General features: G+C 49.8%; 1 protein-coding gene across 1 annotated transcript; it reads right to left on the bottom strand.

Annotated features, from left to right (window-relative positions):
- Window positions 1-22,893: 22,893 nt before the first annotated feature.
- Window positions 22,894-24,358, bottom strand: Actrt2 (actin related protein T2). The gene has a single exon (XM_048416460.3). It carries the CDS (start codon window positions 24,135-24,137, stop codon window positions 23,004-23,006), a length of 1,134 nt encoding a protein of 377 aa, XP_048272417.1. The 5' UTR covers window positions 24,138-24,358; the 3' UTR covers window positions 22,894-23,003.
- Window positions 24,359-26,733: the final 2,375 nt, after the last annotated feature.

Here is a 26,733-nt window from a genome sequence, read left to right as displayed (position 1 = left end):
CTGCCTGCATGCCACCATGTCCCACAAGATGATAATGGACTAAATCTCTGACACCGTAAGCCACCCCATTTAATGTTTTATAAGAGTTGTCATGGTCACAGTCTCTCGTCACAGCAATAGACAGGCTCTCTGCAGTTTCAGGAGAATAAATCTTGGGATTTCGCTAACAGGAGGGAAGGACAGTTGCCCTGCGGGGAGGTGAAGGAGAGCCAGGAATTTAACTTGATTGTCACGTGCTATCATTCTAAATTCCTGATTGTAGTCACCCCACATCCCGTCTCCCAGCAGCATTCTTATTAATCCTGAGTTTAGGTGCTGTACCTCCTCCCCACCCTAGCCCAGGGGAATTTCCCTTGTTCTCTGTGTTCTCTGGGACTTATGTAGACTTGTGACCCCAGACCCAGTTAGATCCTGTAGGGGGATAATCACAGCCCTGGTACTCCACCTCCATCCCAGGAAGGGAAGCAGCAGACAAAGAAGTGAGAAGACCAACTTGATGTCACCCAAATGCATAGAGGGAAGGTAACTTCTTTGCCCTGTACCCCAACTCTGCTCTCAGCCTCATTCTGGTAAAACAGCCCTCAGGGTCCCCAGAGGCATCTGATTGACCCTCCCCACATCTACAGCCCGCTGCATATTTTTGCAACTGGTTCTAAAGGATAGAGTCCCTCCAGGGTCCTGCATTGACTGTCTTACTTAGGACTTCTAGCTCTCCTGTTCTCAAGTCCAGGGCATTCCGAGGAGAGCAGGAGACCCCAAAGGAGGAGCTTGGGACATGGGAGTCTGCCACCCAATCCTCCTTCCATAGTATCCTCGACAATGTGTGTTTTCATGTAATCCAGGAGCAGAGTCTCCCAGCAGGCTTCTGGCACTTTCTTTCCTATATGGGACCTTGAGGTGGACCCCGCAGGCCTAGCTGAGTCACCAGCTTCATCCTGCAGTGGAAGAGATGATGAAACCAAAACCAGCCCCTGCTGAGACCCTGCTGGGTAGTCTGGGCCACTCTGAGGCTCGCGATGACTCCAGCCAGGTGTGGTAGGGACACTGTGGTTTGGGTTGGGGACTAGCCTCACTGTAGCCTCTGTCCAAATAACTCTGGGATCCCACACAGTCACCTGTGGGGTAACGCTGGACTCCCTGCAAATGAGCCATGGCAGAAACAGCCGCCCTAGGCTCCCAGGCTTTTATAGGTTTGCCTTAAAGATTTTATTCCAGAAAAAACCCAAAGCAATTAATTCAAATTACAGAGTAGTCATTTGCGATAATATTTGCTTTAAATACATGTTTTTTTAAAAAACCCTCAGCTGTGGGCCTTGAGTGAGTTCGAAGTGAAGGACACCTTGAAATAATTACATTTTTGCTCATTTTATGTTGTGAAAATGGCTTAGTCAATTTGGGGAAGAACGCAAAGTGTTCAGCTGAGCCCCCTATAAAGGCTGTGCTATTTCTCTTCCCGTTTCTGCCAGCATGACCACACTGGGATCGTTCGTCCTTTCGCCTTGAAGGTGGATTTCTTCCAAAAGGCGCCCAGGCGCTGGCCCAGCTGCCTCTCAATCTGTGTCTTGGCAGCAGTGAGGGAGCAAGGCCTCTTCTGGAGGTACACCTGATTGGTGGTGTCCAGAAACCGGAGGACAGGACCTGTATGTGGGAGCCCTTGTCCTGGCCCACAGCTGCTGTCTTTTCGGGTGGAAGGTGTGAGGGAACTGGGACTCACCTGCCCAGTTTGTCCTGGGATGATAATAGGGGTTTTACCTGAAGGTGGGTGCAGCAAGGAGCAGGGCAGCGGCCCAGCTAGGACTGTAGCCAGTTTGTGCCTTTGGAACGAGGCTTTGAGTCCAGAACAAGGAAACTCATTACAATGACATCGTGCCTCACCTGGCGCCAGAATGTGGGCCTGTTTGGAGCCCAGCTAAGGCTCCCACTGCCACAGATCAGCAAGGACCAAGGAAGAACTCTCCTGTCCTCCCTGCCACGTCAGGCATGTGGTGTGGATACGTTCTCTTGGTGCTCTGTTTGCCTTTTCTTTGTCATTTTTCTTCTTGGTATGTTATGGAGTTTAGATTTCTCACTTTGTTTATTCACTTAGTGTGTGTGTGTGTAGTGTGGGGGCGCGTGTGCCACTGCACTCCTGTGGAAGTCAAAAGACAGTGTGTGGAAGTTGCTTCTGTCCTTCCACCCTGTGAGTCCCGGGGGGTGAACTCAGATTGCCAGCTTCCTTCATTTGTTAAGTGAACTCACCAGCCCAGTCCTGGGGGAGTTAATCCAGGTCTTAGACTTCACCCCAGCCCATCTTTACATTTTCTTAAAAATTCGAGGCAGGGGTTTATGTAGCCCAGGCTAGCTTCGAGCCTGCCATGTATGTGGCTGAAGATAACCTGAACTTCAGATCCTTCTCCCCCATCAATGTTAGGATCACAGGCAGACATCACCTCCACCCCAGCTGCGGACAGTGCCCAGAGCTTCATGCCTTCCCTGCAAGCACTCTAACAACAAACCTGTCCCCTCCCCCAGTTCCTTATGTTTTTTTAAAGTATCCACATTTTTATTTATTTATTCTTGTTGTTTTTTGAGGCAGGGTTTCTCTTTGTAGCTCTGAAGCTCACTCTGTAGACCAGACTGGCCTCAAACTCAGAGATCTGCCTACCTCTGCCTCCCAAGTGCTGGGATTAGAGGTGTGTGCCGACCCTACCTCCCATCCCACCACCGCTGCTAATGTATCCACATTTATGTTCTAACAACATCCTATATTTTTTGTTTCCATTTTTGTTAAACATTTAGAAACCTTTGCCTAACTCAAAGCCAAAACTTTGTACTATGTTTTTTCTAAATTTTATATATTTATGTTTAGACCAAAGACATGCACCAACAGCCTCAACTATTCAGGAACGAGGCAGGAGGATTGCTCAGAAGTTGTGGGTACATTTGGATCACAGCATAAAAGTCCATCTTTAAAAGAAAATTGAGGGGCTGGAGCAATGGCTCCCTAGTTAAGAGCATTGGCTGCTCTTGCAGAGAAAGAGTTCAACTCCCAACACCCACATCAGATGGTTCACGACCATTTGTGACTCCAGATCCAGGGAATTCGATACTCTTGTTGGCTCCTCTGGGCACCTACACACACGGAACACACTCATATAAACACACATACATATACACAAACAAAAATAAATCTTTTCAAAAAGGAAAACTTACATAGTACCTATCTTGGGCTGGTATTTATGTGTTGAAGGTACACTTATTTATTATTTGTTTGATGTGTATGAATGTTTTGCATGCATGCATGTATGTGCACCACATGCATGCTTGGTACCTTCGGAGGTCAGAAAATGACATCGGATCCCCTGAACCTGGAGTTATGATGGTTGTGAGCCACGGTGCAGGTGCTGGGAACCAAACCGAGATCCCAGCAAGGGCGACAAATGCTCTTGACACTGACCCATTTCTCTAGCCCCATATTTTAAATTTTTTTAGAAAATAACTTTTAAAAATGTATTGTAGCTTGAAGTGGTGCCACAAACCTTTAGTCCCAGTGCTCTGGAGGCAGAAGCAGATGGATCTCTGTGAGTTCGAGGTCAATCTGGTCTACAGATCGAGTTCCAGGATAGCCAGGGCTACACAAAGAAACTGTCTCAAAAAACAACAAAATGTATGTGGGAGGGGTGATACACATTTGGAAGGCAGAGGACAGCTTGCAGGAGTCTGTTCTTTACTACCATTATATGGGTCCCAGAGATTGAACCCAGCAAGTGCCTTTATCCATTGAGCCATCTCCCCAGCTCTGAAGGTCATTTCTTTACACGTGTGTCTGATTGTTCTAGCATCATTTGTTGAGAAGTATATGATTTCCCCAGGAAACCAATGCTATGATTTGAACATGAAATACTCCAAAAGCCCAAAAGCTCAAGTGGGGGTGTTTGGGAAATGAGGGTGTCATGGGGATTCTGACTTCACCCACAGATTCATTCATTACGGGTTCTTAACTCAATGGTCTAAAGGGGTAGCAGTTTTGATATGAGTCCAGTGCTCTGCTCTGGACTCTATGAGACAAGCGGCCCCCTCCACATAGTCCCACTATGACCTTCTTGCTCAGCACACAAAGCCCAGGGACCATGCACTGAGACCTGAGAAACAGGGAGCTAAGATACATCTTTCCTCTTGTAAATTGTTTACCTCAAGGGTTTCTGCAATGTGACAAGCTAAATTGGTTGCCTTGGCAACCTTGTTACAAGCTAACAGACACTTGTTAGTCTGTCTGTGAGCTCCATGAGATCTGTCTATTCTCCATTCTCCCCAAACCACACTGCTTGGGTCACTATTGCTTCATCATACATTTTGGGGGTTGTTGTCATTGTTTTTGTTATTTTGTGTGTTTGGTCCCTTTTTTTTAAAAACAGGGTCTCACTATGTAGCCCTGTTTGGCCTGAAACTTTCTATATAGACCAGGCTAGCCTCAAACTCATAGATACCTACCTGCCTCTGCTTTCAGAGTGCTGGGATTAAAGGTATCCCTTTAATGCTTTGACTGTGGGGTTTTGATTCGGTTTTCTTTAGGCTACTGCACTGCTTGGTTTTAGGTATGTTTGAAACTAGCTAAAGTCAGCTGAAAGGAGGGAGCTGCGATTTAGAAAATGCCTCCATAAGCTCTGACTGCGAGGCATTTTCTTAATCAGTAATTGCTGGAGGAAGGCCCAGCCCATTGTGGGCAGTACTGTCTCTGGACTGGTGATCTTGTGCTCTGCAGGAAAACTGACTGAGCAAGCCAGTAAGCAGCACTCCTCTATGGCCTCTGCATCAGCTCCTGCCTCTAGGTTCCTGCCCTGCTTGAGTTCCTGTCCTGATGTCCTTTGAGGGTGAACTGTGATCTGGACACACAAGCCAAATAAATCCTTTCCTCCCCGACTTGCTTTTGGCCACCATGTTTCACCATAGTAAGAGTCACCTTAAGACTAATTTAGGTCCTTTCCATGTAAACATGAAAACTGGGCAGTTTCCCATAGGAAGCATCCTGTTGTCTACACAGTGAATCTCAAACCGGGTTCAGGACACTGCCTGTCTAACGGCACTGAGCTGCTGCCCCAAGGACACGACCTTCCCTCATTTCATCTCCCTAATGTTTTTCACTGTATGAGATACACATTTGGGGAGAGGTGAGATTTAAGGATTTGAGACAAAGTAGACATATTTCTGAATGGATACTAAGTGTCTGCTTGTAAGAAAAAACAAAAAGCTACAAAGAACCAGAATAGAAATAAGAACCACCCTTTCCCAACAGAGTCCTCTGCCTGCATGTGTTACATTGCCTTTTTTATATAGGGTTTTATAAAATGTAACAGACGGAGAAAATACTCTTGTTTTTGTTTTGTTTTGTTTTTGAGACAGTGTCTGATTAGGTGGATTGTCCTTGAATTTGTAATCCCCCTGCCTCAGCCTTTCTATGCTGGGACTATAGGTCTGCATTACCAGACCTAATTCCTCTGTTTTACTTGAAAGACTGGTGTCATGTCATGCCAGGTCCACACCGGAACCAGATCTGTTGGTGCCTGTGGGTAAAGTAATTGCCAAGCCATTCTGATGACTTGTATTTGGATCCCCAGAACTCACGCAAAAAGTCAAATGCACAGTGTAAACATTTCCAAACCTCGCCCACCTATGGGAAATGGAAGACTTACACAGACATGAAGAGACCTTGGGTAAATCTGACTTTAACTAACCTGTCACAGGTACTTCACTAGAGTTTTGAAACATTCTTACTGAGATCAGCAATAAGACAAGTGTACCCACCACCATCTTATCATGAGAGCTAGCCAACTCGATCAGATGCAAATGATAAACCAAGGTGCTAAGACTTGGAAGATTAAAGGCATGTGCCCTTATTATTGACATTCAGCTGGAAGAGGTAGGCAGATCTCTATGAGTTCAAGGCCAACCAAGGCTACATAAGCAAAACCTTGTCTCAAACCCCCAAAAGTAGCAAAGAGCTTGTTTATGTAGTTAAAATGTGGTCATCTATGCAAAATTCTAAATAAACAATGATAAACATTATTGTCATCATCATGAGTTCAGTACTATCCTAGATAAAAGATCAACATGCAACACACAGGAACACAGCATGTATACATACAACATATGCACACTCAGCAAATATAGACATAACTTATGCACACAAGATGTATATACAGGATGCACGTACAACATGTATGCATACAACACATATACACCCACAACACACCCAGAACACATGGATAGAATACATATACACACAGCAGACAGAACACACATAGCATACATACTATACAATGCATATATATATATATATATGACACAGCATGCACACAGCACAAGACATACATACATTCAACACTGTGCACAGCACTCACATATATATAAAACATACACACATGGTCCACCATCAAACTTACACCCCCAAGTGGCTGCCCAAGGCAGAGAAGAAAGGATGGAGAGGAAGGATTGGAATGGAGTGAAAAATGATAAAGGGCGTTGAGGAATCAGAGACAGGAACCAGGAGCTCAGGTAGCTGAACTTGGTCCTCTAATGGGGCAGCAGGAGCAAGGACACCACACCTCAGGTTTAGCTGGAAGGGCTCAATTATCCAGTGTGGGCACCTGTCTCTGCATTCCTTTCCTCATGAGGAGAGAGGAAAGGCAAGAGATTGAGTCCCCTTTGCCTCTGATGCCCTGGCATTCCTGGAGTCCTGAAAGGGGAAGGGCATGCCCTTACTCCCCAGAGCTCCCCCCCACCCACCGCGGCATGGCTAGGTCCTGAGCCAAAATCACTGATGGTTTGGCCAGTGCACTTGACCAGTGTCTGGGTGGTCCGCCACACCCACTCCTCCAGAAACCTGATGCCCTCAGCCCATGCATCTGTCTGGAGGATTTCCAGCTGGAGGGACAGGGTGGCCTGCCTGCAGCACAGAGCCCAACAGCCACATGATTCCCAGGCTGCCACAGGGGACATGTCTCCTCCAGTCCCAGGGTTTGGCAACAGGAGGGCCAGCTGGTCCCAGCTGCATCTCAGCAGGACAGAGACCATGAGAAGAGACTTTCCCTTGCCCCCTCTACCTCCCCATTCCATTCCTGTCCACCCCCATGCTGGAACCCACCCCAGCTGCTTCAGTGGTGCCAGGGGGACTCTAACTCCCTAAGGGTGTCTGTCGCAGGTGAGCCAAGCAGCAGGCACGGACACTGGCCTCTTGCTAGTGACCGCTTTCCCTTCTCACCGTCATTTGCGACCCCGTTGTCTGTCTCTAAGCTGCTTTCTTCTCTTCTACAAGATTTTCCCATTTTCTCCGTTTTTCAGACAAGGAATTCGCCCTTACCAAGGTTGCAGAGCTGAGCCCTGGAACTTGACTGGTTTGTCTCTCAGCACATGGTTCTTAAAATGCTCTTCTTGGCGGACTGAGGCAGATGAAAAAGGGGAGCTTTTCTGGGGCATGGAGGAGACAGAGGGGCCTCGGGAACAAGGGCACCTGCAGGTCACGGAGGGCAGCACTCCTTGGGCGCAGACTTGGCCTAGGTGTTGAGGAAAGGAGGGGTACTGTCGTTAGTTGTTTCCGGGTCCTCCGGCCTCAGGACCTCTGCAGATGCTCTCCTCTTCACCTGCATTTCCAGCACAACTCAGCTGTCTGGACTGTGCACGAGGAGGAAATGAAAGTGCAGTCTTTTCAATGTACGAAACCACCATTCTGAGACAAATACATATTTTTTTAAATGGGCCAACTATCTTACTTGGCTCACCAATTCATTGGAAGGGATGGACTCAAAGGACAACATGGAATCAGGACCCTTTGGGCAGCCAGGAGGCTAAGGACTTCACTGTAGACACCCAGCATAGATGTACACAGGAGGCAGTTAGGAAGCTAAGAGTCTGGCCACAGTGTAGATGTGCACAGGAGTCTAAAGGACTTCACAGCAGATACCCAATGTAGATGTTAACAGGACAGACTAGTTGCCCCTCCCCAGACTCCTAGGCAGTTTCGCTCCCTACTGCTCAGATTGTGAAGGGCACAGATCTGGGATTCACAGAGGCTGGGATGCGCATGCTGGACAAGTGACCTCTGGAGGACATCTAAAGAGTTCTGTCTCCACTTCAGAGGTCAAGCTTCTCCTGATGCGCTTAAATAACCTCTATCCTCCATGCTTGAGGCATCTCTCACGGTGGCCATCAGTTCAGGTGAGCCCATTGTCACCTCCCCAGCCAGACTCTGGGAGGGCAGGAACTTGTGCTGCTCCCCATGACATGCTAACACATGATGGTGACGATGACGGACTCAAGTGGCCGTGTCTCATGCCACAGCAGCATCTGCTCCCTCTGGTGTGAGGGGAGGGAGGCACTGCTGTTGCCTGTGGATCTCCAAGGAAGGAACTAGAACCCAGATACCACCAGCGTCTTCATAGTGGCAATATTCGTGTACCTGGGAGCTGAGAGGAGATCTCAATGTCCCTCAGGTGGAAGACTACATGGATGAGTGGGTGGCAGTCAGCACCAGAGGAGGTCCCACCGCTAGCAGCAGAGACAGTGTGAGAGAAGGACCTCGGGTACACGAGCTGAGGCCAGCCCTAGGGAGGGTTATCCGTTTCCCAGCATGCTGTGTTGGATAAGGCACTGGTGATGAATTTGCAGTTGTCCTGTGATGGGGCTCTGGCTCCTCCTGAGATTTACCAGAGGTCACAGTTAACCTGCAGATCAGGGCAGGGTAAAAGAGGCCTCTTGGAAGAGCACCAAAGATCATTCAGCTGGGTTCTGCATGGGCCAGTTTTCTGGTTGCTGTGAGAAGCGAGTTTGGGTCACGGTTTGAGGATGCAGTCCATCGCATAAAGGGAGCATGGCAAGACCCACGGCTGTGGCCGCAGGAGCAGGATGCAAGCTGGCTCACATCTCGGTGGATCAGGAAACAGAAAGGCGCATTCCAGCGCGTCATTGGCTCTCCTTAGGACCCCAGTTGATGGGCGGCTCTTCCTCCTTCACCTAAATCCTCTTGGAAAGCTTCAGTCTCCTAGGTGACCCCCAAATCTAGGCCAACTGACAAAGATCAGCTGTGAGTCATCCGTCACAAGGTCAGGGGCCATTCCACCATCTTGGTACATTTTCTGCAACTAGAGTAGAATTCCCAAGACTGGGCAGCCACAGAGCCAGAGGGTTGTTTGGCTTGGGTTCTGGCAGCTAGAACTCCAAGAGCTCTAACAGCTCTGGAGGCAGAGACTGCTCGTTCGTTTTCCGGCTGCCCAGACCCGAATAATCGCACAAACTATATTAATTACAACACTGTTTGGCCAATAACACAGGCATATTTCTAACTAGCTCTTAATTCTTAAATTAATGCATTTTATTAATGTATCTATGTATACCATCTATATATCACCACGATGCTGTGGCCTACCGGTAAGGTTCCAGAGGGTGTCCTTCTCCTTCAGCAGCTACATGGTTTCTCTTCTGACTCTGTCTACTCTCTTTCTCTCTCTCTCTCTCTCTCTCTCTCTCTCTCTCTCTCTCTCTCTCTCTCTGTGTGTGTGTGTGTGTGTGTCTGTCTATCTATCTATCATCTATCTATCTATCTATCTCTGCTTGAAATTCCTGCCTGGCTTTACTCTGCTAAGCCATTGACCAAAACAGCTTTATTCATTATCCAATAAGAGCAACACACAAGCAGAAGGACATCCCACATCACAGTTTCAGCAAGCGGCCCATGCTGCTTCAGCCTCTAGTGAGGAGCAGGGTAAGTAGAGTTTGCAGCAAAGATATATTAAGAGGCTGGTGGTCCCTTCCCAGCAGCTGCCCTCATGGGGGTGAACTCAGTCCTTAGCAAACCTCACTTTCTTGAGAAAGGCCTCAACTACCCCTGAGGGATCGATCCCAGGACCTTAATACACTACAGCCTGCCATCCTGGGGCCAGGCTTTACCAGGGATTTAAGAGAAAAACCACTCTTAGATCATAGCGCTTACTGAACCACTTAGCAGGGTTCCCACTCATGCAAAGCCAAGGTCCCCTCACTGCTCTCTTCCCAACCTCGAGAATGCCCTCAGAACTGGTCCTGATGAGCCCCATGCTGTGGGGCCACCCTGCCACTCCACAGGCATTGTTGATCTTTTCATCCTCCCAGGTGGTATCTAAGGCCAGACCTGAGGCAAGAGTCAGCCCACCAGCCTGAGCCTTACTCTGCCCACTTAGATGTCTAAACAGGCTACCCAGAGTGAAGTCCACCAGTGTCCCGGGTGAGGGTATCCTTCTGAGAAGATGGGCCCCTTCTGTTGCATTGACAGTGGAGCCCACAGCTGCATGGGCCCGGCTGTCTCCCTGTTGTTTCTAACGTGCGCCTGCACTCAGGACTCCTGACATTCCCAAGTGTCTCCAAAGCATACTGAGCAGCAACTTTCTTGGGAGGGTGGGTAGACCCATGTCTAGCTCTCACTGCAGCCCCATCTCAGCTGGAAGCTCTGTCCCCAGTTCCCCTCCTCGAAGGGGCCTCTTTATCTTCCCCCAAGGTTTTATCTGCATAACATATCTGCTGTCTGTGGCCAAGGGGTAGAAGGTCTCATCCCCACAACAAGGGAGAGACAGTAAAAATGAGAGCGATTGTGTAACCCTAGTGGAAAGGACGGCTTTGGCTTCATGAAGTCCCAGCAGAAACAGTGGTGTTATTCAGATTCTAGCTCTGCTCATGTTTGGAGCAGGGAGGGGCTGGCCAGAAGGGGCAAGAGTGGGCGGTCCATAGACCCTGTCTAAGTACCCCAGTATCTATCACCTCATAGGGCAGACTGCCTCTCCTAGTCCCATCTACATGGGCAGCCCCTGGAGTGAGCCCTTTGACCTCAAAACAGCAGAGAGCTGTGGAAATGAGAAAAGCTTCTGGAAGCTTGTGGCTTAGGCTGGAATCAGGCCAGGAGGGGGCTGCTCTCCCCAACAGTCTGAAGTGGACTAATATCTATGTGCAGGCTCCTCCTCCCGTGTGAGGAGGGAGGAGAGCCCCTCTGGAAAGATGAGGGTCTGGGATATTCTTCCTCAGTCTTTCCAGGGGAACTAGATGGGAGAACTGCTGGCTTACCGTGATGTGTTGACAGCCCATGGGTCAAGAGAAGAGACACTCCAACCTTCTGGGATCTTTATACCTGGCCAGGCATCAAGTAGGGAACACATAGCCAGTCGGATCTAATCCCTGACATTCCAGCGAGTTTCATAAGATCACCATTCCGGGGGCAGGGGGAGGGGGTGGGAAAACAGCAGGGGGAAGGACACATGGACTTGTTCTGCGGACACGCTGTACAGTGGACATGAAGCAGAGCCTAGAAGGCTTAACACATCCAGGCTCCAGGGAGTCTCTGCCTCTAAGGTCCAGAGAGGCTCCCCATCTTACCCAGGCTTTGTTCAGGAGGCTCTGCTTCTGTAAAATTGGGTTTGGACTTTAAAGTATCGCACATCAACCACTCCTGGAAAGTCACACATTTAATTTGCACAGCCATGTAAAGGTTCTCTAGGGGTCAGGTAGAGGTGGGGTGGACTCAGGCATGGAGATACTGTTTTACAGTGTGTGTGTGTGTGTGTGTGTGTGTGTGTGTGTGCTTACATGTGAATATTGTACCGTGTGCTCATTAATGGGCATGCTCACTTGCCAGTACATGTGGATACTCAAATGTATAGGTGTTTACATATGTGCATACATTCCTGGGACATGTGTGACTGCTGATATGTTTGCATGAACACATTTGCATACTTATGCATGCATAAATATACACGTGTACACGCACACACACGCACATATACATGCACACTCTACAACACTCACTGAACCCTGGCACCTCCAGGGCATCCCAAAGAGCAGGCAAAGGTCTAGGGAATGTGGGGAGCCCTCTCCACAGCACCTCACAGTCGTAGAGCCAGACAAAACCCACTCTAGACACCAAGGTCTGGCAGGTGAAGGAGTCACTAGGCTGCTTACTGGCCACCATGGTTCATGGCCGATCCTGAGACCCAGGTGTTCTTGGCAACCTGGGACTGATTCTAAGTCTGGCCTTTGCTGTAGTTTGGTTGGGAGGATTTAAATTTTTATTTGTGTTTTTGGGAGACTGACTCCCACTTTTTCTTCAGTTTTCAGAACACCTAGCTGGGGTCAGACTTGGTTGGTCACACCTATAAGCTCCAAATTCAGGCAGCTTAAGCAAGAAGATTTAAGAACAGCCTGGACCACACTGTGAGACTCCTCCTCAAAGAGTGTCCAAAATTAAAACCAAACTGGATTTCTAGGGCAAAGAGTGTGCTATTTTTTGTATACATATATGTATAATGTCTGTACAAACTTGTGCATGTATAGATATATACATAAATTCATGTACAAATGTGCAAATGTGTTCATGTATGCTTTGTGCCTATGTGCATATGTGTATGTTATGATCTGCATAATTCATGTATGAGCTATAACCTTATACCATGGTGTATGTCTGTATATGTGTGTGCTCACAAATGCATGCCCATATGCCTGCCTTTGTGTGTGCTTTATGATGTGTATGCATTCTCTGTGTTTCTGTGCATGTGTGTGCTATAGTCTGGATATATTCATGTATGTATGTTTTGTCTGTATATACTCATATGTGTGTGTGTGTGCATGCATATTCATGCATGCAGGCCTCTGTGCCTACATGTATGTACTATGATCTGTATATACCCTGTGTGTATGTGTGTGCTTGCACAGGTGCATGGGAGATTTATTTATTTTCACAGCTGGATCATGTGACTTCAACGCTGGCAGGTGAGCTGGGATGGAAACCCTGGAAGAGCTGAGGTTACAGTCTGGAGTCAGAAGGTAGAACTCCCTCCTCCTCGAGAAGCCTCTGCCATTTCCCTTGGGGCCTTCAACTGATGGTCTGAGGCCACTCACAGTACAGGGGGCACCTGCTTCACTCAAAGACTACTGAGTCAAGTGCTGATAATGTTTTTAAAAATCACCACAGCAGTGTCAAACCACTGTCTAGTCCAATGTGTGGATACCATCTTCATCCCTGACAAACTCACCCAGCTGATGGGAAGAGGTCTGCTCTGCTTCCTAAGGCCTGGGACTTGCATATCCATCTCCCTGGGAATTCAGCTGAGTGGAAAGGGGTCTGGTGTTTTAAAAACAAACAAACAAAAGACAGTGTTGTGGCTGGGATGCCACTCAGTGGTACAGCATTTACCTATGCATGCAACGTACAAAAATAAAGAAGTAAATAATAAACAATAAATAAAATGCAACTATTAACACATAACCCCTCTGGGCATGGGCATGTACTGGAAATATAATGGCCATGTGGCCAGCTAAGGGCAGAGGTAGAGCTGAAAGCAGGGCCTATGTGGGCTTGATCACATAAACATTCAGCCTCACTACTATTCACTCAAACAAAACAAAACAAAACATAACATAACCAGCCCACCAGTCTCGTGGGATAAAGCCTGAACCAGGTAGAAAATAGTCAGGGCCCTCCCAGAGGGATAGGAAGGGGGAGGGGCAACATCACATCATCATTCAGGTGGAGGTATGGTCAATTTATCCTTGGCATGTGTTTCTATTAAAGGTGAAAACCTTCGGCTGCTGAATCTGAATCCTCACCCCACCCCCTACCCACACACACTACGTTCCTGTCTTGTCCATCCTACCAGAGGAGAAGCAGGAAGTCCCTGCTGTGTAGATAGCCTGGCCTAGGGTGGAGGGGTGAGAAGATGGTGGATAGGTGGCTGACTGGACCTGAACAGGTATACCTGCCTGCTCAGGAGGACAGTCGAGAGCTTGGCCTGATGTCTGACTACTCATCCTCCTGAGCACCCTCAATAGGCAATAGGGGGTCCCTCAATAAGGGATAGGAGTCCACAGAGCCTATGACAACACTATCCCAGCAACGATGTACCCTGAGAGAGGCAAGGAGAGCGGGTATGTCCTCCAAGTCAAGCACTTGTGTCTGTGAGTGGTTAGACAGAGGGACGGGGCTCTTAATCTGTGAGCCACACAGGGGACCACTGCCCTCTTGGTTGGTAGCCTGCCTCAGGACTTGCAGTGGGTCAGGCTACCTGGGATTAAGATTACCTCAGAAGGTCTGCATGCTGTCTGAGCTCAAGAGCCTTGTACTCAGTCTCATCTCCAGCTTTGTCTTTAATGTCCCATCTCTTCCCTGGCTAATATACACACTGGACTTTAATGTCCCATCTCTTCCCTGGCTAATATACACACTGGACTTTAATGCCCCATCTCTTCCCTGGCTAATATACACACTGGACCCTGTCTTCGGGTGAATAGATAAGTCTGCTGATTGTCAAAGTCCTCCAATTACAAGAGGCTCTGGGTAACACAGACTGGGGCCACTTAGGATGCCCCTCTCTCTGCTAGAAGAGGACGGGGACAGTTTGTGCCCTAGCTTCCGTTACACGTCGTCCTCACACAATGCCCGGAGCAGCCAGAGCTTCGGTGACATTGTGAAGGTTCTGAAGAGAGCTTCCTGCTATGGTCACCCTGCCACTGGCTGCTGTGCTGGAGAGGCAAGCAGCTGACCAAGAGCTGGTTGATAGGGTCCCTGCTCTTCCTCGGAACAGTTTATAGCCTAGAAATGATCTGTGCCCTTTGCCTAACCTCAAAGGGTCCCCTGCAAGAACAATTGGCTTGGAGGTGCCACCTGTCCTTACCTGTGGGCATCGTCCTGCCTGGGACTGCTGCTTTTCCACCTCAGGTCCCTCCCCTCCAGCTTCCAGCTAGAACTATCATAGCTCAATCTCTCTGACCAGTCCCTGGTTCTAGGCAGGAACGCGCAGGCACGGGGTGGGAGGGGGGAGATCCGCAGGGTGGGCTGGCTGTGGATGCCTTTAGTTAGCTATCTGTAAGACAAGCCTGTCCTGAGCACAGGCTTTTCTGTTTATCACTCTTACCCCCTACATGCGCTGGCAAGAGCTGATATTTGAGGCTTTCCTAGAGCCCCGCTTCCTCTTCTCTGATTTACGTTCCTGGGGATGAGTTTTATAGGGCACAGTCTCCTAGCTCCTGTGAGATAAAAGGTAGTTCCTGCTCCTTCCAGACTGAGCTACTCTTCCCGCCCCTAATAGATCTTCACACTCTGGGCTCAGGAGCAGGGCCTCCCACGCAGCTGCCTCTGTCTGCCTATCAGTCTCAGCCTGAGGTGTAAAAGTGAATGAAAGTAGACTTTCTTCAGGGATGTGCTGCCCCCTTGTTGCGTAACAGTTTCCTTTGAGACTGAAACATTTCACCCTGCAGGGAAGCCCTTAAACAGGAAGGTAAACAAAGGAGCTTCAGGATGGCCCTGAAACTGACCAGACTCACTAAGCCCCTCCCTACCAGAGGAAGAAATAAAGGCTGTTGAGGGTCACCCTCAGATCAAAAGAGCCAAGCTGCAGAGAACAGTCTCAAGACCAGACAGCTGTATGGAAGAAGCAAAACAAACAAACAAACAACAACGACAACAAAAAACCAGTTTAGCTGCCAGGAAAAGGTTTAGATCAGCCGAGTCACTTGGAAAGGACGCTCTCCAACCTGCTGAGCTGCCTACAGGCTATGCAGTGTGCTCCAGGTTCCAGGTGTGATCTGTCACCCATTCCACAGCAGGTTTAAGTGATGTAGTTGTTTTTGAGTCCTTTCTGCTCCTGTAAGTCACCCTAATGAAACTCGTGGTTGATCAGTTTGGTCTTAGGTGGCATCAGTCCTTAGGTCTGTCCTGAGCTCCCGGAGTAGACATGTAGATCATCCCTCCAAGAAAAGTTTTGTCACACAACATCCATCCCCCTCCCCTGTGTGTGCCACCTCTTGATGACCACGAATGGTACCTGGAGACGCTTTGTATCTTCTCTACTAACAGGGTCCTTCACTGCTTCTTCACCTCACACCTTCGCAGAAGCTTCTCACTTTTAAGGCTAGTGAGCTCCTCTAGACAACGTGAGCACATCCTCTGGACCCTCCCCGTTCCTGATACCATGGGGTAGTCACACCGCTCCCAGCCCCAACTGCCTCTAAGATGCCCTGGGCAATGAAACAGGCAAGTCATGCTTTTTCTAGTTCATGCATGTGTCAGCCCTGCTTGGTGAATCTCCAGTGACAGCCAGGTTGTCAGCACCTGGGGTGAGCTGGCCCCCGTGGGAATCCCTAACTCCCGCTGCCGTCACCCACCACGCAATCCCAGGGCAAAGAAAGAGAGCAAAAGCATCGCTGTCCCTCCCTCCCCCTCCACACCATGCACAGGGTTTGTGTGTGAAATGTCCCTGTCTAACTGGGGGAAAGAGGAGAAGACTCTGGAAGAGACCTCCTGCCTTCCCTGAGGCGCTGGGGTGATTGTAGGGCCAGGCTGGCTGCAAGAGAGAGTCAGACCTCCCCGCAGGCTGCCCTTCCAAGGAAGGCTCTGCAGTTGGTGTCCAGCCCTCACTCGCTCTCCCCCCTGTAATTGGGCCTGAAGATTTCACACTCTGGAGCTGGGATGTTGCTTGTTTTGGCTGGCCCAGTGCAGGCAGCCCATCCTCACAGACCCTGGGTTACATAATGGTGAGGTATCTGCTTACGCTGGCTCCCTCCTTGCAGCAAGGCCTGGGCAGCCCTCGTTGGGTGGAGTGGCCTCCCTGGGAGGTACCCAGCCCCACCAGGCTCAGGGTAGGGTCTCTTGGGTCTCTTGACCCTGCAGCAGCTGGCAATGCCACATGGTGTCTTGGCTTCTAGGAGCCAAGAGCTGTCACCTCTGGCCAGAGTTGGCCCTTATGGGTGTAGGCGGGCGAGGGGCTGCCTCCACCCACTGATCACATCTCTTCCCAGCTCAACGTCATCGCCGGCTCGGCCAGAGCACTGTGGGCCCTGGGTCAAGAGACAACAGTGTGTGGGGGGAGGGGAGGGGGCAGAACCAGAAAATGACCTGCTGGGTGCCCTTGTTGCTTCCCGGGGTCCCTGAAGGAACCTTGGGAGCAGCATTGGTCTCCCTGGTCCCTGTGGGTCTCTGGACCCAGCCCAGCTGGCCCAGGTGTGAAGATGTCCCAATATGCAGGTCCCTCTCATCCCAGCAGCTGCCGCCAAAAGGTGGAGCCAGAGAAATAGGAGATTTGAATAATGGGAGAAAATTATTATGTCTTCGTGTGAGCCGGAGCCCAGCCCTCCTCCCCATGGGTGTGATAACTGGGGACGGCTTACGTTTCTCCTGCTCAGAGCCAAGGCCAGCCACGACAATGCTTACATTGTTTCCTGTGCTGGGGTATTGTTATCCGATGACAGTGCCCAGAAACACTGTTACAGAGCACGGGATCAGCACACACGTCTGAAACTATGGGCATCCGTAGGAAAGACAAAGCTGGAGGGAGGCGGCTACAAAGTCAGCAGGGAAAGATGGTTTTATACAAGTGTCCTGTTGACAGGCTGGGCAGGGCCAGGCAGGAGGGAGCTGCCAGTATCCTGGCACCCTGTAGTCAGCTTCTGTGGGCTACAAAGGTTTCTACCTACGACAAAGCAAGACTGGAACTGGCTTTGGTTTCCTTCCTGGAGCCAGGTGAGAGGATGGTCCCAGCTAGCTGAGCTGTTGAACCTGTCTCCAGAGGCTGGGAGCAGTCCTGACACTCACTGAACAAAGAAAGCACAGGATACTATTCAGGGGGTGGGAGTGGGCACATCAGGCTGCTGACTCAGAGTTGGTGGAGAGACAGACCTTAGTTTCCCAACATATAGAGGTCCAGGAAGCCCGTCCATGCCCCACATAAGAGGACACCAACCAGCCAGCTCAGCCTCCAGAGATTCAGCCAGCCCAAGTGCAGCCCACCATCCCCTCTGGACTGCTGGCCTTGTGTAAATAACCATCATGGAGAGGAATGGAAAGTGCCGGTCCCAGAGTCATGGTTTCTCCTGCAGCCAAGGACACCTGGGGATAGCTGTTTCTTACATCTTAGAAAGAATGGAAGCCACCTCTGAGACAGCATGGAGTCAGCAAGGTTATCTAGAAGGGACAGCCCTGGGGAGAGGTCCTGGCCACCACATGTATGCTGGACCCTCAGAACGCCCTGGCTTCCCGGCCACGCTGCTCTGATTATCTCTGTTGGATTGCCAAGCTCCAGGCTGAGCTCTTAAGCAGCTCCCTCATGAGGAATTAGGTGGACTATGTGTTTAGATTCATTTCGTGGACAGAAATTCTGTAACAACACAAAAAACTGGGAGCCTGGAAGTCCCCAGAGCCCTGCCCAGCCCTGGAAATAAAGGAGCCATGGAAGGGGACAGGTGCGCACTTGGAGCCCGAGGCTCTCCCTACCCTGTGGCTCAATAGGAATCATTAGAACCCCGTCTCTTGCTGGTTCCAGAGAAGGACAGAGTAACTGGCTGCTCAGACTCATACCCTGGGTGCAACAAGTGGTGGCTAAGGCACTGGTGGGCACACCGTCTCTTCCTCACACGCAGCTCATCTGCCCCTGGAAACATCCCATTGGGACATTAAAACTTCGTAGGAGGCCAAGGCTCAGGGCCAGAAGAAATTCACACCTGGGGCTCTTTGGTTCTCACATCACACATCTGGACAGCATCTGGCCCTCACAGGTGTGCAGAGTCTGAACACCGCCCCCACCCCCGCACCAGCACTACACAGGAGAGCAACTGAGGGACATGGAATTCCTGCTCTGCCCTTCCCAGGGCTTATTCTGTCACCTGCACAGTCAGCCGGCCTCGCTGACTGGCCTCTCGGCTCTCTTCTCCCTATCTTCCAAACCTCCTCTGCTTCCTGGGGGCCCACAGCTGACACATCCATTCCTTGCACTGTGGGCTTCCTTTGAGGGCAGTGAGATGATGGTGGAAATAAAGAATGAGTGGGTGAATGAGATGTGGATTCCTGGATCAGAGGAAGTGAATGAATGAAGGACGAGTGAGTGAGTGAGTGAGTGAGCGAGCAAGCGAGCAAGTGAGTGCCTGGGCTGGGCTTCTCAGTGTGTGTATCCTGGGAGGATGAAGTCTCCCGGGTGGAGGATAGTTCTGGGGGAAGAACCAGGTAGATTCATGAATGAGAATTTCCTCACCCATGAGAATGTTGAAGTCTGAGGTCAAACCTGGTTTGTTCCTTCTGAGGGTTCTGGGAAAGATCCTTCTGGCCTGGTGTAGCTTCTGGTGGCCAGAAGCTTTGATTTCTACCTATGCGGCTGTGTCCTCCTGAAGCAACCTTGCTTGCCCACTGGCAGACTGGCCTCATCATGGTTATCAACTGCACCTGCAGTCCTGCACCCCAGCCCTACCTTGGTGAGGCATTTGGGGCACCAGCCCTATCTCCATCTCCTTCTGACCCTGAATTGGGTGCTAGGATTTCAGGGTACCGTGGAGGTGGCAGAGGCAGAGCCAGCCCCAGCCTTCGCAACCTAACGCTGCTTGAGACAATAACTAAACACTCTGTGATATTCAGGTGGTGGCTGTGCTGTACAATGGGCCATGGTTGATGGTATATGGGGGGCACCTTGGTGAGATCCTTGCTTCAGTTGTGTCTAGTCTTCAGTATGAGTCTGGGTCTCTGAGTTGCTCAGAGCACCTGCTCCCGGGAGTTCCCAAATCCTGAACTGTTCTCTAGAGGAGCAGCTGAGATCTGAAGGTGTTTCAAGTCAAGCCCCAAGGCAGAACACACTGCAGAATATAGGGCGCTAGATACTGTTCACACATGGAAAGCCCTCCTCTCATTCCAAATATGGTCATCCTTCCTGTCTGTGCATGGATTATCAGCTCATCTGACTTAAGGCTTATGCATGAGAACTGTCAATTACTATATTGGCCCCTACAAGTCCCCTCTGTAATGTTTCCCCTTGTCTTTAGAAAACTCCTTTTAAGATGAATGACATGTGAATTCTAATTGTTCTTAATAATAGAAACCCAGAGTCAGCAATAGGGGTTAATGCTGAAGATCAGAAAAGCAGAGCAATCAGCCGCTAGAGAGGGCTCACCTCTACCAGTGCTTAGATCGAAGGGGCGATCATGTCTACGAATCCTCAGACTGCGTCTCCAGACTGCATCTCCAGACTGCATCATCTCCAGACTGTATCCATCTCCAGACTGCATCCTCAGACTGTATCCTCAGACTGCACTGAGCTCCTGTCTCCTCCCACCTTATAGTCCTCTCTCTGCTCATCCATATCACTCCTGTCTCCATCCACCTAGTGCTGGGATTAAAGGATCCCAAGTGCTGAGATCCCCTTGTGTGAGCTCTGTTACTCTTTTGGACAGATTAAAACATTTGTAGCTCTCACCACTGTCTGGCCTCTATGGCTACCTAGTGGTTTGCTCCACACTCTGATCCTCAGACAAGCTCTATTTGTTAGATTACAAGCAACATATCACCACAGTGTACAAAGGAGCATCAGTTTACTCTGTCTGGGAGAACACCACAGTTTTATTGTTTATATTGCACTATACATTTTTGTCCGCTCCACTTCTTTCCTCCCCTCTCTCCTTCTGCCCTCTCCCATGACATCCATGCTCTCAATTTACTCAGGAGATCTTGTCTTTTTCACTTTTCTATGTAGATCCATGTATGTCTCTCTTAGAATCCTCTTTGTTGTCTAGGTTCTCTGGGGTTGTGAACTCTAGGGTGTTTTGTTGTTGTTGTTGTTGTTTTCTTTATGTCTAAAAGCCACTTATGAGTGAGTACATACTATTTTGTCTTTCTGGGTCTGGGTCACCTCACTCAATATGTTTTTCTCTAGATCTATCCATTTGCCTGCAAATTTCAAGATATCATTATTTTTTACCTCTGAGTAGTACTCCCTTGTGTAAATGGACCACATTTTCTTTATCCATTCTTTGGTTGAGGGGTATCTGGGTTGTTTCCAGGTTCTGGTTATTACAAATAATGCTGCTATAAACATAGTTGAGCCCACATCCTTATGGTATGATTGAGTGTCCTTTAGGTATATATCCAACAGTAATATTGCTGGATCTTGAGGTAGATTGTTTCCTAATTTTCTGAGACATCACCATACTGATTTCCAAAGCAGCTGTACAAGTTTGCACTCCCACCAGCAGTGGAAAAGTGTTCTGTTAACTTCACATCCTCTCCAGCATAAGATGTCATCAGTGTTTTTGATTTTGGCCATTCTGACAAGTGTAAGATGGAATTTCACAGTTGTTTTGATTTGCATTTCTCTGATGGCTAAGGATGTTGAGCATTTCCTTAAATGCCTTTTAGCCCTTTGAGATTCATCTGTTGAGAGTTCTCTGTTTAGGTCTGTACCCCATTTTTGTTGGATTATTTGTTCTTTTGATGTCAAGTTTCTTCTGTCCTTTGTATATTTTGGAGACCAGTGCTTTTTCAAAGGAGTGGGGTAGCCTATTGAGGTTACTTTGAAGATAGTCTAGAGAGTAAAGTTATTTATACTCAAATATGAGAACTCAAATTTAATCCCCAGCACTCACATAAAAAGACACAGAGGGACCAGAGAGATGTCTTCACAGTTAAGAGTACCAACTACTCTTCCAGAGAATGCAGGTTCAATTTCCAGTACCAACATAGTTGTGTAGCAGTACTGCAGGGATGTAAACAACTCAAAATGGCCACAGGAAGTCCCTGAATCTGACCAAACTCACTAAGCCCCTCCCTGCAAGAGGAAGAAGCAAAGGCTGCTGAGAAACATCCTCAGACAGTCACTTGCTCTTACCTCTACCTCAGTCCGAAATGGCGACTCTGCCTCCAGGAATCTCTGAATAAGACTGTATTTGAGAGCTGTCTCCTCCCACCCGCTATCCCTCCCTGGGGCTGGTATTTAAGGCAGGCACCACTACTGCCCAGTTTCTGTGACAAACTAGTGTGGCTATTGGGGTTAAAGGTGTGTGTCACCACTGCCTGGTCTGTAAGGCTGACCAGTGGGGCTGTTTTACTCCTTGATCTTCAGGCAAGCTTTATTTACTAAAATACAAATGAAATCACTACACATGTACTGTAGATCGATAGCTAGGGAGCCTGCATGACACTAACCTAGGCCCTCTGTATGTGGGTGACCGTAGTATGTTCATGGGGCCCCTAGTAGTGGGATCAGGATCTGTCCCTGGTACATGATCTGGCTTTTTGGAACCTATTCCCTATGTTGGGATGCTTTGCTCAGCCTTGATGCAGGGGGGAAGAGTTTGGTCCTGCCTCAACTTGGTATGCCATGCTTTGTTGACTCCCATGGGAGGCCTTACCCTTTCTGAGATGTGGATGGGGGTGAGTAGAAAGGAGGTAGGGGGAGGGAACAGGAGAAGAGAAGGGAGGGGAAACTGTGGTTGGTTCCTAAAATGAATCTTTAAAAAATCAATAAAAGAAGAAATAAAAGCAAGGATGTTGGGAACATTACTTTAAGGTGTGTTACTTCTGTTTATGTGGTATTTGCTTAATTCTGTGAAGCTGTGATACTTTGTCTCGAACACATATGATCTAATAAAGCTCTGAGCAGCCAATAGAGAGGCAGGAGAAAGGACAGGCGGGGCTGGCAGGCAGAGAGAAAATATGTGAAAACTGGGAGGGGGGTTTGGAGTAGGAGCTGGAGGAGCAAGGGTCACCAGGGGCAGCCACTGAGCTGCACAGCAAACCACAGAGTAAGATTTAAAGACCTAAGAAAACGGGGGAAACCCAGCGGCCAAAGGGTAGATGGGATAACACAAGTTAAAAAAAAAATAGGCAAGAAACAAGCCAAGCTAAGGCTGGACATTTATGAATAATAAGACTCCATGTGTGATTCATTTGGGAACTGGATGGTGCCCCACAAAGAATCCAAAGAGCCTAACATCCTATTGCTACACAAGGCCGCTCCTGAGGAAGGATACCCGAGGTCGCACACAGGCACCCATCCACAGGTGAACACACCTATGCATGAGCGTGTGCACACACACTCGCACTCACTCAGAGCAACTCTGCAACCTCAGAGAATGAACCGAACGTGGCAAGCCCAGTCCTTGACCATTCATCTTTTATTGAAAATGGTGCTAAAGTTGTGAGCACGCTCACTTCCCATGGGCGTCCCTCCCAAGGGACACCGTGGCTACTGGGAGCAGGGACTCCTTCAGAAGCACCGTCTCTGGACCACCGATGCCCCAAACTCCTTGAAGTCTACGGCGGTGATCCACATCTGCTTAAAGCTGCTCAGAGAGGTGACAATGGAGGCTCCGATCCATGTGGAGAACCAGCGATCGGGGGGTGCGGTGATCTTGATGGGGACCCCCTTGGAAGCCAGCTGCTCCAGCTCCCGCAGGAGCCTGTCATCCAGCCCCTGAAATAGCGTGGTGCCCCCTGACAGCACAATCTCCCCGTAGAGGGTCTTCTGTATATCGGCATCACACTTGGCTATGCTGTTGGATGCCATCTGTGCCAGCCCCGGGCCGTGGATGCCCAGGTGGTCTGGAGAGAACAGGACCTCTGGAGCCTGGTACAGCTGATCTCCGATGTAGATGACATTCCCATCGGGCAGTTTGTACTCCCTCAAGATGTCTTCCTCCCGCCGAGAGAGCTCCTCCTCAGGCTCCAGGGCCACGTAGCATAGTTTCTCCTTGATGTCATCTACCAGGGCCTTCTCTAGTGGGCATGAAAAGGCCCTCCTGCTGGCCAGGAGGAGCCGGGTGAGGAACTCCGTGATGTCTCTGCCAGCCACGTAAAGTTTGCTGACTGCATGAGGCAAGGAGTAACCCTCAAAGACAGGGACAGTGCAGGTGGCCCCATCCCCGCTGTCTACCACCAGACCCGTGACACAGGCAGAGGCGTAGAGCGCCAGCACGGCCTGGTCTGAGAGATAGAAGGCGGGCACTTCGAAGGTCTCAAACATCATCTCCGCTGTCTTCTCCCGATTCTCCCGCGGGTTCAGGGAGGGCTCCGTCATGAGCACTGGTCGTTCGCTGGGCTTCACGCCCAGTTCCCATTCGAAGAGATGTCTCCAGAGCTTCTCCATATCATCCCAGCTTGTGACCAGCCCCCGCTCGATGGGGGAATGCAGGCGCAGGGCTTCCTGTTTGTAGAGGGCTTCCTCCCCAACAAAATACTTCTTCTGATTGGCTCCCATTGAGGGCATCTTGAACTTCGGGTACCCCACAATGGAGCTGGTGACATGGCGGGGCCCAATCTCCCCAGACAGTCCTGCCTTACAGAGCCCAGATCCATTGTCAAAAATCACAGCAGGAAAATCTAGAGCCAGTGGGTTAAACATGTCTGCAATCAAACCCTTCTGAGTGACGCCAAGACTGAGGCAGATGAGCCTTCTCGGGCCAGTTCGTGTCACAATAGGTTTCCCTGGACGTTCACAGGATTCCAGGGTTCCCAGAGGTCTCCCAGGCACAGCTAGCAGACTGACCCCAGTGCCCAGGAACCCTCCATCATCCTTGGTGACCTGAACTCCTCTCAGGTGACCTTGACCTGCAAGGCCTTTTCAAGGGTGCTTGACAGATATGTAACAATCCAGATGAAGTAACAATTGTCCTCAGTGAGCGTCAGAGCCTTTGGTGGGGCTCTGAACCCCTGTATACCCTGAAGGGTGAGATAAACAGAGAGAGTCCTGGGTGAGGTTGAGAGGCCTGGGGATTCTCACACAAGAGGCCTCATTTCAGAACGAGGCAGCCTGAGGGCGCTGCCTTGTACAGGAAGACGACTCTTCACTTCCCAGGCTCAAGGGACAATGTCTAGCAGACCCTCAAAACATTGCTTTTTGAATACGTACTCTTCCGGGAAGCTCTCAGGAATGTCTCCCCACTCTGTCTAATTGACTCTGGTTCTCTGTCCCTGTTCCAGTCCAGGTCAGGAGCCTTCATCTCTCTCTGTACACCCTAAGGTGCCCAAGAGCACCATCTCTAGTTCATTTGATTATCAGCTCACACAGAGGTGACCCCTCTGGAGTTGGGGACACCTGTGTGTCTGGGAAAGGCATAGACATTGAAGGGTGCTCACAAACAAGGACCAGGGCTACGGAACAAGACTGGGAAGGAAGCTGGAAGCCACCTGCTGAGGCCTCAGAGACACACACAAGCTCATACTGGCTCTGAGACCTGACTTGACACTCGACTCAGGAGAAAAATAAAAGAGAATTGACCCCGAGCACAACTTCCCTGTCCCCTGATGATGGGAAGGGCCTTGGAAAGGTGGCTTCATCCGACTGTTCCCCTCCATCGTGTGCAAAGGCACAGGTAAGCCAGATGCCTCCTCCATCCAGCAAGTTCTGTCAGAGCGTCCCCTCTGGTGCCATGCCCTTCCGAGAGCCTGGGGTCTTTATGCCCAGAGCACCCTCCATGCCCTACTGGCCCTGCAGATATTTCAGCAGGCATTACTCTGTCACAAGGCTGTGCCATTGAGACACATGGTGCAGACATATCGACAGAGTGAGTGGGCTGAGGGCTCGCATGAAGATGTCCAGTCAATAGGTTGATAGGAGTTGGCAGTGTGGACATGTACTGAAAATGTGGCTTTCTCGGTGTCACTGAGCCTTGCAGGGGGTGTCAAAAATGTGGTGGTCACTAGAGGCTTTTCCTCAAAGAACCCCTAGGGGAAACAAACACAGAACAGGGGCTGAGGTGGAGCAGAGAGAGAGATCTTCACTCTTTGCCTAGCCATGTTTGCCGTGTGCAGCATCTCTATGGCGGCTTATAACCATCTCTGTTCTATACCTACCCAGACCACGAGATGCATAGCCACCCACAGTGGGCCAAGGACCCAGGTCAGGCATAAGCATAGGCCCTATGACCATTCATGTTCTCCAATGCCTAGGTCAGGCCCCTGATAGATGCCCAGGCCCCAAAACAGTAGGTTCCCACAGAGGTTGCAGAGCCAGATCCCGAAGTCCTCAGACAAGGTCTCTGTCAGGGGTCGGGAACAGCTTGGTGAAGATGCCCTGCATGGTGTGGGCGCCATATTGCCAGGGAGACAATGGGCCTATTCAGCAATAGTATGACCTGCCTATGCAAGGCCCCCTCTGTCCTGTGCCCAGCCAGGAATTCTTGACCTTGTAAAGGCCCCCAGTGGCCATGACTGTTGGATTGACCATGTCCTCTACCTAAACCCAACTCTGTGTAATCTACTCGTTTGCTCTTGTTGCTGGATCACCAAGACTTAAAGTTCCACATTTTGAGAACTATACTGCTACCTGGCTGTGGGGGTGGAATGATGCCACTTGGGGTTCCATCCTACTTGCATCACAAAAGCCCCATGTGCTCATCTCTCAGGCGCTGCCGTGTCTTTCCAACTAAACCAGATGAGTGGCAAAGCTTTCTGGATGTGAACGTGGCCTGTGGTGGGGCAGAGGGCTCTTGGACAGTGACATGGGTGTGTCTCAGTGGCCGTGGGCTAACCTGGGAGACAGGACAGGAGGGACAGTTTGAACTACTTCCTTTCATGCGGGTGTCATGGCATGCTGAGGCTCCCTGGCACCTTTCATGCGTGTGTCATGGCGTGCTGAGGCTCCCTGGCACCCTGCTAAGACAACAGCACGTGATCTCAGTGGCCAAGGGGCCAGTTGATGCTTACACAAGTACAGACAGGCAACCTAGCTTTGTCCCCTCCCCAGACATGACTTCCTCCTCTGCCTCCGAGTTGGGTTTCCAGCTCTCTCGGGTCTCTCATCGATCCACCGTGAGTGCGCCTGCGTGCACTCACACGCATGCGTATGAGTAATCTCATCCTCCGATCCGCCGAGCGTGCGCCTGTGTATGAGTAAATAGTGAATGGGTACAAGTATATATTACATGCGTTTGTGGGTGGGTACCTGTGGAGACCAGAGGACACTCTCTGAGTGTCTCAGGGTGCCGTTCTCAGGCATT

This window comes from Myodes glareolus, chromosome 6 (genome assembly GCF_982192425.1).
Source record: "Myodes glareolus chromosome 6, mMyoGla1.1, whole genome shotgun sequence".
Lineage (NCBI taxonomy): Eukaryota > Metazoa > Chordata > Mammalia > Rodentia > Cricetidae > Myodes > Myodes glareolus.
Note: the sequence above shows the minus strand (reverse complement) of the source record. Positions and strands in the feature narration are given on the sequence as shown.

Excerpts from the sequence above, each read along its gene's own strand:
- Actrt2 (XM_048416460.3), bottom strand. The coding sequence starts at position 24,137 with ATGTTTAACCCACTGGCTCTAGATTTTCCTGCTGTGATTTTTGACAAT.